At 61.5% G+C, this 15100-nt stretch overlaps 1 protein-coding gene across 10 annotated transcripts in view; it reads right to left on the bottom strand.

Moving 5' to 3' along the window:
* Positions 1-15100, bottom strand: part of AGBL2 (AGBL carboxypeptidase 2) — a 38143-nt gene extending 23043 nt beyond the window's left edge. For 3 of the 10 annotated variants that reach the window (XR_016349742.1, XM_075928910.2, XM_075928914.2), the window contains exons 1-8: positions 15025-15098; positions 12568-12627; positions 12230-12293; positions 10391-10537; positions 5222-5410; positions 4347-4454; positions 2251-2401; positions 349-1128 (exon numbers count right to left, since the gene is read on the bottom strand). Coding sequence is in view for 9 of the 10 variants with exons in the window: in XM_075928910.2 (XP_075785025.2) it covers positions 349-1128; positions 2251-2401; positions 4347-4454; positions 5222-5410; positions 10391-10537; positions 12230-12293; positions 12568-12597 (1469 nt within the window). In the remaining variant the exon portion in view is untranslated. Of the gene's footprint in view, positions 1-348; positions 1129-2250; positions 2402-4346; positions 4455-5221; positions 5411-10390; positions 10538-12229; positions 12294-12567; positions 12628-12874; positions 13173-15024 lie in introns of those variants that run through there. The other 7 variants (XM_075928916.2, XM_075928917.2, XM_089778917.1 and 4 more) reach the window with 6 other exon arrangements.

Raw genomic sequence — 15100 nt, forward strand, 5'->3', positions numbered from 1 at the left:
GCCCCAGGAAGCAGTGGGCAGTAATTAGTTCCAATTACTCTGGGGAGTCATTATTTTGAAATAGTGTGGATGCTCTGGTGCCGCTAACACTATTTCAAAATAACCATTTCAAAACAAGCGTTATTCCCCAAGAAAAGCAGGAGTGCAGATTTCGCAATAAGCGGCCCGTTATTTCGAACTAATGGGCTTGGTGGTGTGGACGCTCCACTTATAAATTCAACCCAAGGGGAGTTATTTTGAAATAACGTCCTCATGTAGACCAGGGCTCAGTATAGGCACTGGTCAGAGGTGGCGTAGCTGCTCCCCGCTACCCGCTGAGGCCAATGAGTGCAGCGCCCTGCAGCTCACCTCTGGATCATGCTCCGGGTGTGCCAGATGCAGGGGAAGGACTCCTTCAGGATGGTCTGATAGTTGCGGTTGAGATCTCTGCCGGCCAGTGAGCAGCGGTAGTTCCCCACGATCACCCCGTCTGGATTGAGCATGGGCACCACCTTGAAGATGAAGAGCTCGCGGAGGAGCTGAGCATCGGGAGAGTCGCTCAGGATGAAGTCCAGGAAGCCCCTCATCACCCACGAGCCGTTGGTCTCCCCGGGGTGCACCCTGGCGCTCAGCACCACAGCCCTCTTGGCGGCCATGGCGGCGGGGTTGCGGGATGGGCTAGTGATGGTGAGGAGGTAGACGGTGTTGCCGGCGAGGCTGCTACACAGGACGCGCAGCTTGCAGTACTGCGAGCGGACCGGGTCGCTGGTCAGCGCCAGCAGGTAGCGCTGCAGGTCCGAGAAGGTGTAGGGGTAAAAGTGGGCAAAGTAGCAGGTGTCGTGGTCGTGGGGGAAGCGCGCCGTCCACGTCAGGCAGTACAAGGCCTGGCCCTCCTCGGAGCTGCACCGGAAGTACCGGATGTTGCTCCCCTCTCTCCGCCAGCCCACCCCGTGCTCCTGCGCGTCCCGCTCCGAGTACAGGAGCGGCTTCATCCCCATGCTGTACAGGCTCTTGGGCTTCATAAGGTTGACAATGGAGAAGCGGTAGGTGACGTCGCTCCTGGTGTTCCTGACCTGGAAGTAGAACCACTGGGTGTGCTTGCTGGTGTACAGGTCCGTGCGCAGCGTCAGCTCGTACTCGTACGGGCCTCTGCAAGGAGCAAAGAGAAACTCTGAGACACCCGGAGCAGCTTCTGCCTGCGGAGCGCAGGAAAGGCCACAGATAGGCCTGCTCTGTGCACATCAGCTGCCAGCTAGTGGGCTCGTCTGGAGTGGCTCTAGATACTTGGACTCCAGCTGGATTCCCTAGTTAGGCCAGTGGGGCAGTGAAAACAGTGTCATAATTATACGCTATTACACTCAATTTCAGGGAGTTGCCCGGCCCTGCTTGCAGGCGAGGGGAAGCTGTAGGGAAGTGTGCAGACTGGCAGTCAGCAGAGATCCAGCCTGCAGCAAGTAAGGGGGAGGGAGCAGCCTGCTTGGTCTCTCTCTGCTTTTGGGTGTTAACATTCTGCGTTCTAGCAATAAAGTCACGTCATGTCACAACCCGCCAGCACGAGGACAGAGGTTTCTCTCCAACTTTTCTTTGTGTAGGCCGTAGATCCCCCTCCAGTGCGCAGGTCTGTGCGGGGAATAGGCCTTTGTTCCGTTACATGCAATGACATGCCAAAAGCCTCGTTAAAAGAATGATCTTTAAATGGCAAGTCCGGCAATAGGCCATTAGGAAATACCAGCTTCACCTGTGCCCGGCAATCCGACGCCTGTCCCTGGGGGAGTCCGCAGCATGGTACAGCCATAAAGACTCCACCGCCTGCTGTGTTTCCCTGCCTCAGTCAGTGCATGAGCTTCCCTTCCCACAGGACATGGAGGCAGAGGTGTTGGAGCCATTACCAGCTGGCAGAGAGTAGAGCAACTTCTTGGCTGCTCTAACCTGGGTGGGGGCAGAGAATCCAGCAGCCATCACAGTGCAGCCTCCCCTCCTTCCCCCCGAGGCTGCGGGAGAGGGGATCCCCAGGCTCAGGCCTGGCCAGTCAAGCTCTGTAGCTGTTCCCTCGGCCCAGCTGCCAAAGCTCCTCCCAGCAATGCAGCAGGCAACCACTGGGGGCACTGTCCCCTCATGCCCCTATCCTACCCAACGCAGCCGCCCAAGCTCCCTCTTCGCCTGCCCTCCATGGAGAGCCTACCCCGGGCACCCTGGCTGAGCTGGAAAGCTCCCTCTGCCCTGCCTGCCTTGGACAGCCCCACGGCCTCTGCCCCCTGCCCTCTCACTCACACTCGGACGGCCTTCTGGAGGTTCCCGCTCTCGAACCTGGATTCAAAGAGCAGGGTGATGTCCTCTGGACCTTCCAAGCTGACGGCACGTGACATGATGGGCCCTTGTGCGCCTCCAACGCGGGAGCAGGTGAAATAGGAGCCTTTGGCCGCTGCCGGGAGAGGAGATGCCCGTGTCACACCTACAGCCTGCGCTGCACCCGTCCCCTGCACCTCGCAGCCTGGCCTGTGTTTGGAGTCCTGTTGCCCTCCAACGCAGGGCGGGGAAATTTCTGGGTGCCAGTCCAAGGCAGGGAACGTCTGTGCTGGAAGTGCCCAAAGCTGCCCCCATTACCAAGCAAATACCCCACTGCAGCTGAACTTCTGGCTTCCCCTATGGCCTCCTCTTCATGTCCCCTCACCCTCAGGCCCCCATGCGACAGCCCCCCCGTTGCCTCCCCTGGGGGCAGCCTGGACTAATCCCCAAGCCATGATTGGAGAGCACTCCTAATAGTCATGGAGCAGAGAAACTGAGGCACAGGGCTGTAACACGATGTGCCCGAGGTCACCCAGCAGGCCTGTGAACAGAGCCCCGTGTCCTAAGCCCCAGACCAGGGGTCTGTCTGCCGTGAGGCGCAGCCTTTCTGCTGGTGCTCACTGCCGGGCTGGTATCACGTCAGAAGCAGGATGGAGCCAGAGTGTGGGCAAGCAGCACCACCCTCCTCCACTCCTTGGCCTGCGCACCAGCGGGGCTCCATGCCTCTGCCCCGTGCGCCGCAGGAAACGGGACTTTCGTACCAGGCACAGAAACATCCCTGTTCCGATGTGTCTGCATCAGGGGCACGTCTGCGCAAGAACCTGCCGCGGCGGCGAGTCTCAGAGCCCGGGTCCAGTGCGTTGGGCTCATGCCAGGGTTCTAAACCCAGCAGTGTAGAGGATCCCACAGCGAGGCTGTGAAACCTGTCCAGGAGGGAGGCTCCTGGAGCCCAGCTCCAGCCAAGAGGGGACGTCTACACTGCAGGGTTTAGAACCACGGCACTTTGGGGTTAGTCAGGTGAGCCAGGTTCTGAGACTTGCTGCTGCGGGGTTTCTACTGGCTGTGTAGACGCGCTAAGAGCCCCAGGGGCGGCGCTGCTCCGCGAAGGGCTGGGTGTGGACATGACCCGCTGGAGCGCTAGGTTGAGAGCTGAGTAGCTGCCAGACCAGTGCGCAAAGGTGGCTTCACTTAGGCATGGTGCACCTTAGTGCACACTTCAGTGACACGGGCGTAGTTAGGTGCCCGACATAGCGGTGTCAACAACACCCTGTGGGGATGCAGCAACGCCAGGGGAAGAGGGCTTCTGCTGACACAGCTAACATCGTTTGGGGCAGGGGTGCCCCCACACTGGCAGAAATATTCCTTCTGTCGGGGTAGGCTATTTCTCTCCTTGGCGGCTATGCTGGCATAGCTCCACCAGCATGGGCTCTGGTGTAATTTCCACCCCAGACAGAGGTACCCACAGGAGTGCTGATTAAAGTGTTAATTTCCCAATTAACACCTGGGCTGATCAGCTTTGGCTTGACTGGCCTTTGGCTCTGGCCCTGAGTTATTTGCATGACTCATGAGCTGGAGATGGGAATTTTGCAGATCTGTCACCGGAAGCGCAGAGCAAGACTGCGAGCAGAGGGGTCGACTCCATGGATGCTCCGGGGCTCAAGCACCCATGGAAAAAAATAGAGGGTGCTCAGCACCCATCAGTTGCAGCTGTTCCGGGGCCCAGGGCTGGCTACTGATCACAGTTCAGGGGGAGCCTGGGGCTGGCCGGAGGTGCTATGGGGAGGAGGGGCAGAGAGGTATGTATGGGGGCTGCGTGGGAAGGAGCAGAGCAGGGGCAGGAAGAAGCAGAGCAAGGGTGGAGCCCCCATGCAGAGGGGATGGAGCATTCACAGGCAAAAGTAATGTCAGCTCCTGCGCCCCGAGGGTTTCACTAGAGGGTGGGGAGCTTGTGTCCTGCTCTGGGGCTGAACCATTGCAGCCAGCATTCTCGGAGGCCTGCCAGGCATGTCTCAGCCCTGCACCAGAAAGCCCTGAGAGATTCCACGCCCAGGCTATCGGCCAGTGCTAGGGGGTGCACATACCTGGGCGTATGCGATAGACCACGGTTCCTTTCGCCTGCCCCACAATTAGTGGGACCGGCTCATTTCCTGTGGGCTGGTAGAAGGGCTCCGGTTCAGGCGGCACCCACTCTGCGGAGACAGGGGAATGGCTTCTGTTATGGCTGCAGGGGGGTCAGATGGCAACAGAAAAGCTTTCTCCGGAAGCGAGCTCTCAAGCCTCTGTGCCCTGTAGTGACAGAGAGAGAGGCACGACCCTTCCCTGGTGTCATTCCCCCAGACTCCCCTAGGGGAAACGCCCACTCTGGATCCTCCAAAAGAACAGGAGACCCCAAGGGCTGGCTGGAAAGTTCTGTGCAGGGAGAGTGCTACATGGGCTGCTGCGGAGGCAGAGAATTCTGGGTAATGCTGGGGCTTAGCCCTGTCTCTCCAAGCCTCCCTGTGCCACAGAGCCCAGCATAAGCCAATGGGGAATGATCCACCACATGGGGGAGAAGCAATCTGGCTTCTGGTGCACTAGATCCGACCAGCTGGCAGGGAGGCAGGCACAGCGCTCCGGCAACCTGTGCCTTGGCAGGGCCTGAAAAACGGAGCGGGGCCAGATAAGAGAAGCAACAAACAGACGAGCTGTTCAGGGGAGCGGAGCAATGCCAAAGGCAGGGGAGCGTTCTGGCTACAAGCCCCTGCCGGGTGGGTGCATCCCGAAAACAGGGAGATTCGGGGGACAGGGAAGATCGAGGGTCGTGGGCTCGAGCTTTAGCCTGTGACTGGGAGGGCAGCCCCATAGGGGACAGGGGCAGTGACCCACAGAGGGCTCTGATTCCCAATGCCCTGTCTGGATGGAAGCCCCCGGCAGCCCCACACCCGACAGGGGCAGTGACACACACAGAGTATGTTACCGATGTGCTGGATTTGCTCCTCGATGACTTCGCACTCCACGGGCCAGCGGGGGGCCTGCAGGGGGCCCTGCGAGATGGGCACAGCAAAGAGACCCCGTGGCTCCCGCAGGCGCCGCACCCCAGGGCCCTCGAGGTGGCTGAAGAGAAGCTGTTTGCTCTTGAGAAGGGCCGCCTCCAGCATGAGCGAACCTGCCAAGAGAACAGGAGCGGGCGCTGGGGGCTGGCCTGGTGCCCCGCTTCCCTGGTGCATGCACACGGCACAGCTGAGAATCGGCAGCGATAGGAAAAGGCTCACCAGCACTCCTGGCCCCACGTGGCTGCCAGCAGCTGAATCGGCCAAGGCGGGAGCAGCACCAACACTCGGTCACAGCTCACGCCCGGGTTGCACAGCGGCAGCTCTAGCTTGGCTACTTGCAGAAGGTCCCTCAGGGTACGTCTACACTACAGCGCTAATTCCAACTAAGCTAATTCGAACTAACGGATCCAGACTAAAAAACTAGTTCGAATTAGCGTTTTGCTAATTCGAACTAGCATGTCCACATTGAGTGGACCCTGAACAGGGCTTAAGGATGGCCGGAAGCAGTGCCGGCAGGGCATCAGAGGAGGACTTAGAGCATGGGGATGCTGTCTCAGGCTAGCCGAGGGCTGTGCTTAAAGGGTCCCGACCCCCACCCCGGACAGACAGTTCTCAGGGGTGCCCCGCTTGCAAAGCATCCTGGCTTGGAGTGCCCTGAGTGCCCACACTGGGCACATCACACCACTCGGCCATCAGCCCGGCTGCACTTGCCGCAGGCTGCCATCTGGGGAGAGAGGGCAATTGGGGGGCTGCAGGAGAGCTTCCACCCCCAGAAGCCCGCAGAGCCAGCTCAGTCCTCCCCATTGGGGGCTCGTGCCCCATTCCTCCCTCACCTCCTTCCACTTACCCTTCCCTAGTCCCCCTTCCTGATGTACAAAATAAAGAAAACGTGTGGTCAAAAATAGAATCTCTCTTTATTGAACAAAACTTGGGGAGACTGGGAAAAGGAGGTGGGAGAGGGGAAGAGAGAGGATGGAAGAGGGGAGGGCAACTAAAATGATCAGAGGTTTGGAACAGGTCCCATATGAAGAGAGGCTAAAGAGACTGGGACTTTTCAGTTTAGAAAAGAGGAGACTGAGGGGGGATAGGACAGAGGTCTCTAAAAGCATAAATGGGGTGGAGAGGGTGCATCAAGAAAAGTTCTTCATTAGTTCCCATAATAGAAGGACTAGAGGACACCAAAGGAAAGGAATGGGTAGCAGACTTCAAACTAGTAACAGAAAGTTGTTCTTCACAAAGCAAAGAGTCAACCTGTGGAACTCCTTGCTGCAGGAGGCTGTGAAGGCTACAACTAGAACAGAGTTTAAAGAGAAGTGAGATAAATTCATGGAGGTTGGGTCCATGGAGTGGTATTAGCCAGGGGGTAGGAGTGGTGTCCCTGCCCAAAGTTTTGGAAGGCTGGAGAGGGATGGCACGAGACAAATGGCTTGGTCACTGTCTTCGGTCCATCCCCTCCAGGGTCCCTAGGGTTGGCCGCTGTCGGCAGACAGGCTACTGGGCTAGATGGACCTTTGGTCTGACCCAGGACGGCCATTATAAGCTCAGGGCTCAGGGTCGGGGGTCTCAGTGGACCACCTTGATTTTCATGCACACCTGCTCCTGGGTGGCCAGGCTGGCAGCTCTCTCGCCCTAGACGGCCACTTTCCTGTGCCTAGGGCGGAGGTCGTGGACAAGGTCCATGATGTCCGCACTAGACCAGGTGGGTGCCCGCCTCTTGTGGTCCCAGGCAAGCTCCCGGGAGCCGCCAGCCTGGTCCCGGGAAGAGGGGGAGGGCTGGGGGGCATCGGGTGGCTGGCTCGATCCGTGCCAGGTACAGGGTCTGCTAGCTGGGTGCTGGCAGGCTTGCACCTGGCACGGGCACCGTAGCCAGCCCGTGCCCCTTTAAGGGGTCCGGGGCCGGAAGGGGGGCAATAGAGTTTCCCTGGTGTTGGCCAGAGTGGCCACCAGAAAAAGCTGGGGAGGGCTAGCCTCCCACTAGTTCGAATTAAGGGGCTACACACCCCTTAATTCAAACTAGTAAGTTCGAACTAGGCTTAATCCTCGTACAATGAGGTTTACCTAGTTCGAACTAAGCGGAGCGCTAGTGTAGCGCCTATCAAAGTTAATTCGAATTAACGTCCGTTAGTTCGAATTAACTTTGTAGTGTAGACATACCCTCAGGGAGCATATCCCAGTGCAGCACCCAGCCCACTGGAACATCCTCTGCCATGGCTCCTCCCACGGCCTGCCCATGCTGGGGGCACCCTTCCTAGGGCCTGGGGGAGGCGGCAGGGTTTAGCTTGTTCACTCCAACCCTCCTAGGTGGGAAAGGCTGCGCTTTACACTCTTCCATGTGTTCTTCAGCCGGGACGCCCCCGTAAAGCCAGTGTGCTCTAGCTATGGTTTGGGCAGCAGTAGTCCCTGGGGCCCCAGCCAGCGCCCTGCAGAACAGTCCCGTGCACAACACCACAGTGCAAGCTCTGGGCTCAGCACCCAGCAGTGGGTACCAGCCGCCTAGTGTCTCAGCTTTCAGCTCTCGTATTTGTAATGAACCTTCCAGTAATAGGATCCAAAGCAGCTTTGCCTTGGGACTAGCCAGACGGCCTTTCCCCCAGCCTAGCCACAGGTGACAGCCTGGCCAGCTCCCAGTGGGAACGGGCGGGGGGGCAGTGCCTCTGTTATTGGCACAAAGGCAATGGGCTCAAGCCAGGCCAGGGCAGTGGCGAGGTCTTACAAGCCAGAGAGCCATCTGTGACCCCCAGGCTGTTTCCCCAGGGTGAGAGCATGTGGATTTGCAGTTTGAGATGGAGATGATGATAAATTCTCCTGCTGGAAGGAGGCTCCCAGACGTGAGCCCAAAGCTAACCCTGACCCCACTCACCCTGGACACGGCCATGCAGCTGGGGTACAAAACCCCATCCGGATCCTGCTATGTGCTAGAGATCCCTGGGGGGAGAGCAGGGCCTGATTGGCGCCAACAGCAACCTGAACAAGCCAGGTGAGTGAGGAAGAGGTGGGCTCGTGCCATGTCCACAACCCAACAGCTGACCCCCACTTTGCCTGGCCCGTCCCATGGAGAGAGCAGAGACAGCACAGAGCTGAGTGGGGGACAACACCCCGGTGAGCTACCAAGCCAAGAACAGCACCTGGCTCCTCAAACTGCCTGCAAAGCTCCACGGGCCAAGCCAGCCACACAACAGAGCCTCTTCCCAGGGGGTTTCTCTCACTTTTGGCTTGTTGTCTTGGCGAACGGTGGGGACGCCTGCAACTCACTATCTGCGTTTACCTCACTTGCGGGTAGGGTGGCCAGGTGTCCGGTATTCTACCGGAAAGTCCAGTATTTGCACTCTCTGTCTGGTAAAAAAGATCAAAAAATACCAGACACGTGCAATGTCCGGTATTCTCTGATTTTTCCTGTCTGCGCAGCGGACGGAACCTGGCGTGGGCGGGGGGAGCGGCTAGAAGGCGGGGCTACAATTGGTGCTAGGAGCCTGTGATTGCGCAGAAGCCTGGCGGGGGCGGGGGAGTGGCTGGAAGGCGGGACGCGATTGGCGCTGGGAGTTCTCTATAATCATTTCAGCTGCAGGATAAAAAGGAGCTCTTCTAAATTCTTCTATAGCCTTCGCTTTAGAGGAATAGAAAACAATGAATATAGCATGCACAGTTGCACAATTACTTCTAAGCCTCTTTACATAGAGATGGTGTAGGATGAAAGCGGTTTATAATAAAGGTAAGCATTAAACACAGCATGTGTGTTCGTGGCAATGGTTTTTTTTTTGCTTGACAAATTCTTAGCCCGCGTGTTCGTTACTCTTTGGGAAGCCATCTGGCAACCCTACCTTCGTGGGGAGGTGCCCAGTTCATGTGTATGTGAAGCAACTGCATCATGCTGCTAGTCCCTGTAGGAAAGTTGCACCTGGACGTACCTGACTCCTAAGCAACCAGACCACACTGTGCCGCTTGGCTTTGGGCAGGTATTGGGCAAACAGCTTGCCTGAGAGGGGATCCTTGGGGCTGGGAAGCAGATGGTGGGGGGGTTGAGCAACCCGTTCCATTCTTAGTGCTTCAAAGAGAGGCAGCAGAGTGTCTAGGGCTAAGAAGGAGGCGGCTCTGTCTCGGTGAGGCCAAGGCTTTGTGGGTAAAGGTTCAGGCTGTGTCCAGCCACCTGCACGATGTGACCGACTGTTCGTGCCTTGCTTTGATCAATTGTTGATCTCGGTTTATTTTCAGGGCAAAGTTATTCATTCTCCTTTGTGCTTGTGGTAGTTTCTTACTGAAGCCTGGAGCTCCCATTGGACGGCTGCCCTGGGGAGCATTGCAGGGAATTCATTAGCTTTACATTTGCTTGTTTGTGCTCTCCATAAAAGGACAGTGGATTGGTTCCCTCTCGCTGAGAGCCTGGGAAGCCCAACAGCCCACAAAGGGATCAAGTCACTAGCCTGCTCTGGAATTAAAACCCTTTACCACTGCACAAGTGCTCTGGGACTGTTAATAGCCAAATCTCCTAAACAGGGGAGGCAAGACATCACAGCCCTGATCCATCTACTCCACAGGTAAAAGACAGGCAGAAAACACCAAGCCTTCAGTATGCCCAGCCCCAGGAAGGATCCCCTCCAGCCACTGCCCCCCACTTTGCAGAGCCCCTTTATAAAGAGCCCCTCACTGGAAAAGGGGACTGCGCAGTACTGGGATGAGATCAGGACCCCCCCAGAATCTGGATTTTACACAAGTTCTTTTCCACTTTCCTGGGGTAACCAGCCACCTCCCCAGCAGCGCACTGACCGGTCATTTCACCCCAGCTCGGACAGACTGTGCTGCAACTTGCAACAAGCCCTGTTCCTGGGGAGCTGCGTTTTCACACATCCACTCCTTAGCCAAGGTGCCATTCCCAACACGCAGCGTATTCTACAAAGTGGCGTTCAGACCCCTGGGAGATGGTGGCTCCTCAGCCCCCAGCTAGGCCCCCTGACATGGCTCAGCCGTTTGCTCCGGGCCCTGTGCTCCCCACCCCCACGGTCTCTTCTCAACCTCACGCGGGCCCTGAGCTGCAGAACTGAGCCAATGGCTGTCATGGCCATGGGAAACTGGCTCCTCACGCTGCATTGCTCACTCACAGATCAGCTTCTTCCCGTTGTCCTGAAGGGACTCAAGGTCTGATCCACCGCTCTCCTGGAGGGCCTCCCGTGCCAGCAGCGAGTCCGAGCTCTGTGGCCTGGGCAGCTGCCGCACAGGGGAGCTGTTCTCCACTGCTTGCTCCTCATCTAGGAAGAGACGTTGCTGCCAGTGCTGGGGATGTGCCGAGCTAGCCTGGCCACCGTGCGCAGGGAACGACCCAGCTCCGCTCTCGGGGGTGGGACAGACTGGACCAGCAGGCAGAGCCACCTCAGTCGTCCTATGGATGGGACTAGCGGAGCCCGGGGTGGCCTGGGGTATTACCTGGGGGGGTTGGTACAGGGCTGCAGCAGGCGTTGCCCCCCTCCCACACTCACTGCGATGGTGGGAGTTGGAATGACCCAGTAGCCTGCTCCACTCTGCCCCGCTGCCTGTCTCCCACGCTTCACTGAGGTGGCATGGTCTGGGGGAGGGAGCCCTGTGCGAGGGGTTCAATAGAAGCAAAGAGGGGGGAGCAGGGGCAGGAAAGGGTGGGGCAGATCAGAGTGAGGCTTGGGGAAGAGATGGAGTGAGGACGGGCTGGGGCCTGCAGAGACCCCTCCCTGGACGCCATGCCTGAGGCACTGTGGGAGGGTCGCCCTGGGTCCCCTGCCCCTCTAGGGATGGCAGCAGGTCTTCTAACTTCCAGCTACTCTGCTCCTGAGCACAAGGGAGTGAAGGGCTATTGGCTGTAGGGTCCTCCCGGGGGATCTCAGTCATTTAACGTGAAAAGGCCAGATGGGAGCCAGAGGAGTCACTCTGTCCCACTGAGGAGTCGTCCCTGGTCCCATGGTTCCCTACACGCACAAAGCTTGCAGATACTAGATGCCTGAATACTAGCTGTCCCCCACCCTCACTCACTTTCACCAGGATGGGGCAGAGGGTTGGAGTGTGGGAGGGGGTGTGGACTCTGGGTGGGAAGAGGTTCTGGGCTGGGTGCAGGAGGAGGTGAGGGTGCAAACTCTGGGAGGGAGTTTGGATGTGGGGGGCCCAGGGCTGTGTGCAGGAGGGGACTGGGGTATGGGACAGGGTGTGGGCTCTGGGAGGAGAATCAGGGCTGGGGCAGGAAGTTGGGGTGAGCGCTTGTCTTGGGCGGTTCCAAGTCCCAGTCACCAGCACAGTAGGACTAAGGCAGGTTCCCTGCCTGTCCTGGTCCCACACTGTTCCCAGAAGTGGCCAGCACATCCTTCCCTGTGGCCCCTAGGCAGGCAGCCATATGGTCCCATGACCTGCTCCTTCCTGCAGGCACCACACCTGCAGCTCCCCTTGGCTGCAATACCCAGCCAATAGAAGCTGTGGAGTTGCCACTTGGGGCAAGGGCAGCACGTGGAGACTCTCTGCACTCCCACACATGGAGGCCACAGGGAGGCACCTGCCAGCTGCTTTAGGAGTGTGGCAGGGCCAGGGCAGGCAGGGAGCCTGCCTTAGCCCTGCGGTGCCCCTGGACTTTTAGTGACTGATTTCCCGGTTTGGTTTCAGGAGCTTATGGGAGATGGAGCTCAATTCCAGGAGATTCCCAGCAAAAGCGGGAGGCTTGGCAATCCTATGGGGTCCTGGCATCCAGCCGATGTCTTGTTCTCCTCGGGACCGGGGTGTTCCATACAGCAGTAGGGAAGGTGCCAAGCTCTGCAGTTGACAGCAAACCGCTCCCCACAGCTGCCCCCACAAGCTGTGCCCAGTGCAGGAGGGCAGTCTAAAGGGATGGGGGAGTGAAACCTAGAGGCATCCAGCAGCTGAGTCTCTGCTTGCTGCCCAGTGAAATGTCTGGCTGGTGAGCAGCCAGGTGCCTGGGGTGCTCTCACCTCTGAAGTAGCCATAGTACTGGAGATGGTGGTGCATGAAGCTCTCATAGGGATCCGTGAGCAGCTGCGGGGAGGGGAAAGGGAAAGGTGAGACCCAGGCCTCCACACCTCAGGATACCAGCACACAAGAGTAAAATGAACAAACGGGACAGAGAGCACAGGGCCAGTCCCCTCTAGCCACAGCCCTGTCGGGCCAGCCCCTTCACCTGTGCCGGTTCAACCCCGATGCCCTGCACTGCTCTCCTCCCCCTTCCTTGCTGCAGTCCCCCATGGCTTAGCCCCATTGGCTGAAATCAGTGAATGGATCCCGCTCCCCCCAGGCCCAGTTCTGCACTAACCTCAGGGGTTGGCCCCTGGGCTGGAGACATGGCAGGCAGCAGTGACAGCTCTGTCGGTCACTAGGGGAAGCAGAGAAATTGGTCACCCGGAGTGGAAATGGACCTGATGGCCCCCAGCCCCTGCCTACACACAAACCAGACCTCCCATTCTATATGTTCCCACACACTTCATGAAGGGAATCTCAGCTCTGCACCCCCATTCTGCTCCCTCAGCAGCTCTCAGGATCCAGGGCACATTACTCAGAGTAGAGGCTGCTCTGGTGGGGTATCTGCCAAGTTATCAAGAAACATCCCAATCACAACGCACCCCCACACGCTGCTTGTCACAGCCATCACCTGCCGCACGGGCCTAGGTGCTCCATGGACACCGCACCTCTTCCCTGCACCCCTAGCTATTGCCTGCCCCACGGGCTGTGTGCTCTGGGGCTCAGCACCTCCACTTTCACCCCCATCCACGCCCATTTGGTTCAAGGCTGCCCCCCCGGCAGCTGACAGTGCAGAGCCAAGTGCTGGGCTAAGCTGGAATCACAGGCAGTCAGCTGGCATGTGGAAAACAGGAGGCCGGGCTGCTGCTTGTGCTGTAGGGACACCCCCCTCACACCCTCAGCCCAGCCACCCCCAAACACTCCCCCTCAAGACACACCCCACATGTTCTCCCCGCCCCAGAGCCCAGACCCCCCCCACCACGCTCCCCTCCGCCCCAGAGCCCAGACCCCCCCCGCTCCCCTCCGCCCCAGAGCCCAGACCCCCCCCCCCCGCGCTCCCCTCCGCCCCAGAGCCCAGACCCCCCCCCCCGCGCTCCCCTCCGCCCCAGAGCCCAGACCCCCCCCGCGCTCCCCTCCGCCCCAGAGCCCAGACCCCCCCCCGCGCTCCCCTCCGCCCCAGAGCCCAGACCCCCCCCCGCGCTCCCCCCCGCCCCAGAGCCCAGACCCCCCCCGCTCCCCTCCGCCCCAGAGCCCAGACCCCCCCCCCCGCGCTCCCCTCCGCCCCAGAGCCCAGACCCCCCCCCCGCGCTCCCCTCCGCCCCAGAGCCCAGACCCCCCCCCCGCGCTCCCCTCCGCCCCAGAGCCCAGACCCCCCCCCCGCGCTCCCCTCCGCCCCAGAGCCCAGACCCCCCCCCCGCGCTCCCCTCCGCCCCAGAGCCCAGACCCCCCCCCCGCGCTCCCACCCGCCCCAGAGCCCAGACCCCCCCCCCGCGCTCCCCTCCGCCCCAGAGCCCAGACCCCCCCCCGCGCTCCCCCCCGCCCCAGAGCCCAGACCCCCCCCACCACGCTCCCCTCCGCCCCAGAGCCCAGACCCCCCCCCCGCGCTCCCCTCCGCCCCAGAGCCCAGACCCCCCCCCCCGCGCTCCCCTCCGCCCCAGAGCCCAGACCCCCCCCCCCGCTCCCCCCCGCCCCAGAGCCCAGACCCCCCCACCCCGCTCCCCCCCGCCCCAGAGCCCAGACCCCCCCCCGCGCTCCCCTCCGCCCCAGAGCCCAGACCCCCCCCACCCCGCTCCCCCCCGCCCCAGAGCCCAGACCCCCCCCCGCGCTCCCCTCCGCCCCAGAGCCCAGACCCCCCCCCGCGCTCCCCCCCGCCCCAGAGCCCAGACCCCCCCCCGCGCTCCCCCCGCCCCAGAGCCCAGACCCCCCCCCCGCGCTCCCCTCCGCCCCAGAGCCCAGACCCCCCCCCCCGCGCTCCCCTCCGCCCCAGAGCCCAGACCCCCCCCCCCGCGCTCCCCTCCGCCCCAGAGCCCAGACCCCCCCCCCGCGCTCCCCTCCGCCCCAGAGCCCAGACCCCCCCACCCCGCTCCCCTCCGCCCCAGAGCCCAGACCCCCCCACCCCGCTCCCCTCCGCCCCAGAGCCCAGACCCCCCCCCGCGCTCCCCTCCGCCCCAGAGCCCAGACCCCCCCCGCGCTCCCCTCCGCCCCAGAGCCCAGACCCCCCCCCCGCGCCCCCCCCGCCCCAGAGCCCAGACCCCCCGCGCTCCCCCCGCCCCAGAGCCCAGACCCCCCCCACCACGCTCCCCTCCGCCCCAGAGCCCAGACCCCCCCCCCGCGCTCCCCTCCGCCCCAGAGCCCAGACCCCCCCCCCGCTCCCCTCCGCCCCAGAGCCCAGACCCCCCCCCCCGCGCTCCCCTCCGCCCCAGAGCCCAGACCCCCCCCCCCGCGCTCCCCTCCGCCCCAGAGCCCAGACCCCCCCCCCGCGCTCCCCTCCGCCCCAGAGCCCAGACCCCCCCCACCCCGCTCCCCTCCGCCCCAGAGCCCAGACCCCCCCACCCCGCTCCCCTCCGCCCCAGAGCCCAGACCCCCCCCCCCGCGCTCCCCTCCGCCCCAGAGCCCAGACCCCCCCCCCCCGCGCTCCCCCCCGCCCCAGAGCCCAGACCCCCCCACCCCGCTCCCCTCCGCCCCAGAGCCCAGACCCCCCCCCCGCGCTCCCCCCGCCCCAGAGCCCAGACCCCCCCCCCGCGCCCCTCACCGCAGCCTCGCAGCCGGCACCAAGCCTCTCCTCATGCCCGGACGCGGTAACCGAGCAACCGGCAGTGGGCGTGGCT

This window comes from Pelodiscus sinensis, chromosome 5 (genome assembly GCF_052426305.1).
Source record: "Pelodiscus sinensis isolate ZL-2025 chromosome 5, ASM5242630v1, whole genome shotgun sequence".
In the NCBI taxonomy this organism is placed as follows: Eukaryota; Metazoa; Chordata; order Testudines; family Trionychidae; genus Pelodiscus; species Pelodiscus sinensis.